The 3,379-nt window shown below is 43.1% G+C and overlaps 1 protein-coding gene across 1 annotated transcript in view; it reads left to right on the top strand.

Annotated features, from left to right (window-relative positions):
- Positions 1-727, top strand: part of LOC127749067 (uncharacterized) — a 22,625-nt gene extending 21,898 nt beyond the window's left edge. The window contains exon 3 of the mRNA XM_052265650.1: positions 573-727. Coding sequence (XP_052121610.1) covers positions 573-727 — 155 coding nt within the window. The remainder of the gene's footprint in view (positions 1-572) is intronic.
- The last annotated feature ends 2,652 nt before the right edge of the window (positions 728-3,379 follow it).

Below are 3,379 nucleotides of genomic sequence, written 5' to 3'. Positions count from 1 at the left end.
GAGAGAGAGAGAGAGAGAGAGAGAGAGAGAAAGGGGAGTCCCTACGCTCCTTCCTACTCGCAGCATACGCGTGGCGCGGCGGGTCGCGGTCCACGACCACAACACGCGCAAACGTCCCGGCCCCGCCGCGCCGCTCCACGCAGTGCCCCGCGGAGGTCCGTGCGCAGTCCGCATGCCGCCGCGAGCCCGCTTGCACGGGGACGACTCTCCGCTCCTCTCGGATGACCCCCCGTCCCGCGCCGCCGTCGCCGCCCGCGTGTGTATTTGTGTGCGCGCTCATGAATGACACAAGCCCCAAAGTGAGTTCGATGCGTTGGAGCTTGTCCGTCCGCGTAACTGAAAGGGACTTTATTCTGATCGATTATGCAGGCGTGCGTGCTGTTCAGGAAGACGGTTAGGTAGGCGCAAGGTGCAGTGGTAGTAGTGATATAAATAATAGCGAGTGAACCGTACAACTAAAATTCCAGGCAACAGTGTGTATGGTCAGTCAGCCGGTTCTGGTGTTTATCCTAACAACTAAACAGCCGTGGGCAATTGTTGTTGTTGTAATGTTTACTTATTGCTTCTGCTAGCTTATTTACCCTCTGACTATTTGCACCACAAATTATGCACACTATGTATTCCCTCTGCTATCGTCAGTCTGGCTCTGCCCATTAAAGAGATAACATATACTTGTGCTCCTCAATTATCAATCCTACGTATCACCACATGGCGCAGCCGGAAGTGAATCTATGAGGAAGCAAATCATCAACTTTTATCAAGATTTTAATCTATTATCATCCAATCTCACTGGGCACCCAGGCCGGTACCAAGGAGAAATCCCTCTGGTATGCATCAAGACTGAATCATCTGTGATAAAATTTTAATTAATTTATTTATTCAAGAAATCTGAGAAATCTGTGATATTACCTGTGATAAACTAAGTAAGTTACAATCCACAATCCACAATGGCAATCCCAACCCCAAGACCTGTAGAACTAGGGTCCCAGCTTGAAAAATCCTGGAAGCTGTGTAAATCTGGAGTGGAGATCTGGCTACAGGCAAATGGAAAATCTACTGAGTCAGATGAGATAAAGGCAGGGGTCCTCATGGCCTTTATGGGCCATGAGGCACTGGACCAGTTTCCAGTGTGGGGCATCACAGATGATATGAAGAAAGACTTTAAAGCACTAGTCGCTCAAATTGACAAGCAAGTCTCACCTAAAGACTTCCCCATCTCCCGTCGACTCATGTTCAGGAATAGAAAGAGAAGAGGCGACGAAGATGTAGATGATTATATCATAGAACTTTTAAAATTAGCAGAAGGCTGTGAATTTGAATTAGAAGAGCAACAGCATATGATGATCGACAATCTAGCTGACTCTATCGCTGACACTGCACTACAGCAGTTCATCATCAGGAAAAACCTCAAAACATACCAAGAATTAGTAATCCAGATCAAAGAGAGTGAAAAATTAAATCAAGTATCGCAAGCAATCGCCATCAAGAATGGAAACGGATCATCAATCCATCACATCAAAAATCATCATTCAAGAGAATCATCAAGACCTCATCAATCAAGATCAAATCATCAACATCGATCAAGTAAGTCACACAGCAATTATTCAAGATCAAATCATCACAAATCAAGATCCAGATCAAGATCGGTATCCTTCCATAGACCAGAATCAAGATCTCACTCAAGATCAAGGTCAAGATCAAATCATCACAATTCAAGATCAAATCATCATAATTCAAGATCAAGTCACCATAAGTCAAGATCAAGATCAAGGTCCAGGACTCATCAAAGCAAGTTTACAAGAAAACCAACCCCGGGTCCTGACCATAATGGCAGGAAAAGGCCTTGCAAACGGTGTGACAGCAGACACAACTTTGGTGAGTGCCCAGCAGAAGGTTACACTTGCAAAAGGTGCAACCGAGAAGGACACTTCACCAACTGCTGCAAAACACGCCAGAGCAGAATCGATTCCCTGACAGTGACTTCCCCGATAAAGACAAATACCCCACAAAGAGATGACTATGTGTTGATCCATAGCATTCTCTCAAAGTCAATTGAACCAGAATGGTACGAGGAGATTTATGTTCAAGGTAGAAGGATCAAATTCAAGTTGGACTCAGGCTCAGATCTAGACACCCTTCCCATGTGTTTCTTGAAGAAATTGAACATCAACATTCAAGACCTAAAGAAACCTCAAACATCTGCATTACTGTATGGAAAATCTGAAATCACCATACTGGGAAAAATAGATCTACCAATCAACTGTAGAGGACAAACAAGAATTTTGACTTTCTATGTGATTGACACATCTGATGTTCCGCTGTTAAGCCGACACACATGTGTTACACTTAATCTTGTCCAAAGGATCCCACCATCTGTTCACTCACTCAGTAGTCGTGACAAGGAGAAGAAGACACCAGAAACTAAGACGGAAACCAAGAACACCATGACCTCGAAGTTTGTAGAAGATAACATTGATGTTTTCACAGGTACAGGACAATTTCCTGATACAGTGTCTCTCATGATAGATGAAGATATTGAACCACAACGAAAACCTGCAAGAAGACTACCGAAAATCATCAGTGACAAACTTCAGACACACCTGCAAGATTTGGAAAAACAAGACATTATTGAGAAATGCCCACAACCATCCTCATGGGTTTCTAATAGTCTAATTAGAGAGAAACCAGACGGCTCTCTTAGAGTATGTCTTGATCCGCAAGAACTCAATAAAGCAATCAAGAGACCATATTTTGAGATTCCATCTGTGGACTACATTCAAACTAGACTATCTAACAACTCAATCTTTACAGTGTTAGATCTAAAAAATGGATTTTGGCACTGTCTTCTCGACCCTGAATCAAGCAACCACTGTGCATTCTCGACTCCATTTGGATGCTACAAGTTCAAGAGACTTCCTTTTGGTTTGAGCGCAGCACCTGAAATTTTTCAACAGGCATGCTCAAAATATTTTGCTGACATCCCGAACACACTGAACTATTTTGATGACCTAATTGTATTTGGCAGAAATATGGAAGAACATGATACTGCATTGAAAGCTGTTATAGAGAGAGCAAGAAAAAACAACATCAAGTTCAACAGCAAGAAAATCCAGTTGAGAGCCTCAGAAGTCAAGTATGTTGGACACATATTTAGTAAAAACGGACGAAGAATAGATCCAGCAAGAGTCAAAGCCATCCAAGCTCTAAAAAACCCAACCACAAAGAAGCAGCTTCAGAAAATACTTGGCATGTTCAACTATGAAAGAGGATTTGTCAAGAACCTGTCTGACCTCATTCAAGTACTGAGACCACTTCTGAAGAAAAACACCAAATGGATGTGGCTTCCCTGTCATCAGCAAGCTCTAGACAAAATAAAAGA

Source organism: Frankliniella occidentalis, unplaced genomic scaffold (genome assembly GCF_000697945.3).
Source record: "Frankliniella occidentalis isolate FOCC.00 unplaced genomic scaffold, Focc_3.1 Scaffold28, whole genome shotgun sequence".
Classification (NCBI taxonomy): domain Eukaryota; kingdom Metazoa; phylum Arthropoda; class Insecta; order Thysanoptera; family Thripidae; genus Frankliniella; species Frankliniella occidentalis.
The sequence above is the reverse complement of the archived record's forward strand: the minus strand, read 5'-3'. Positions and strand labels throughout refer to the sequence as shown.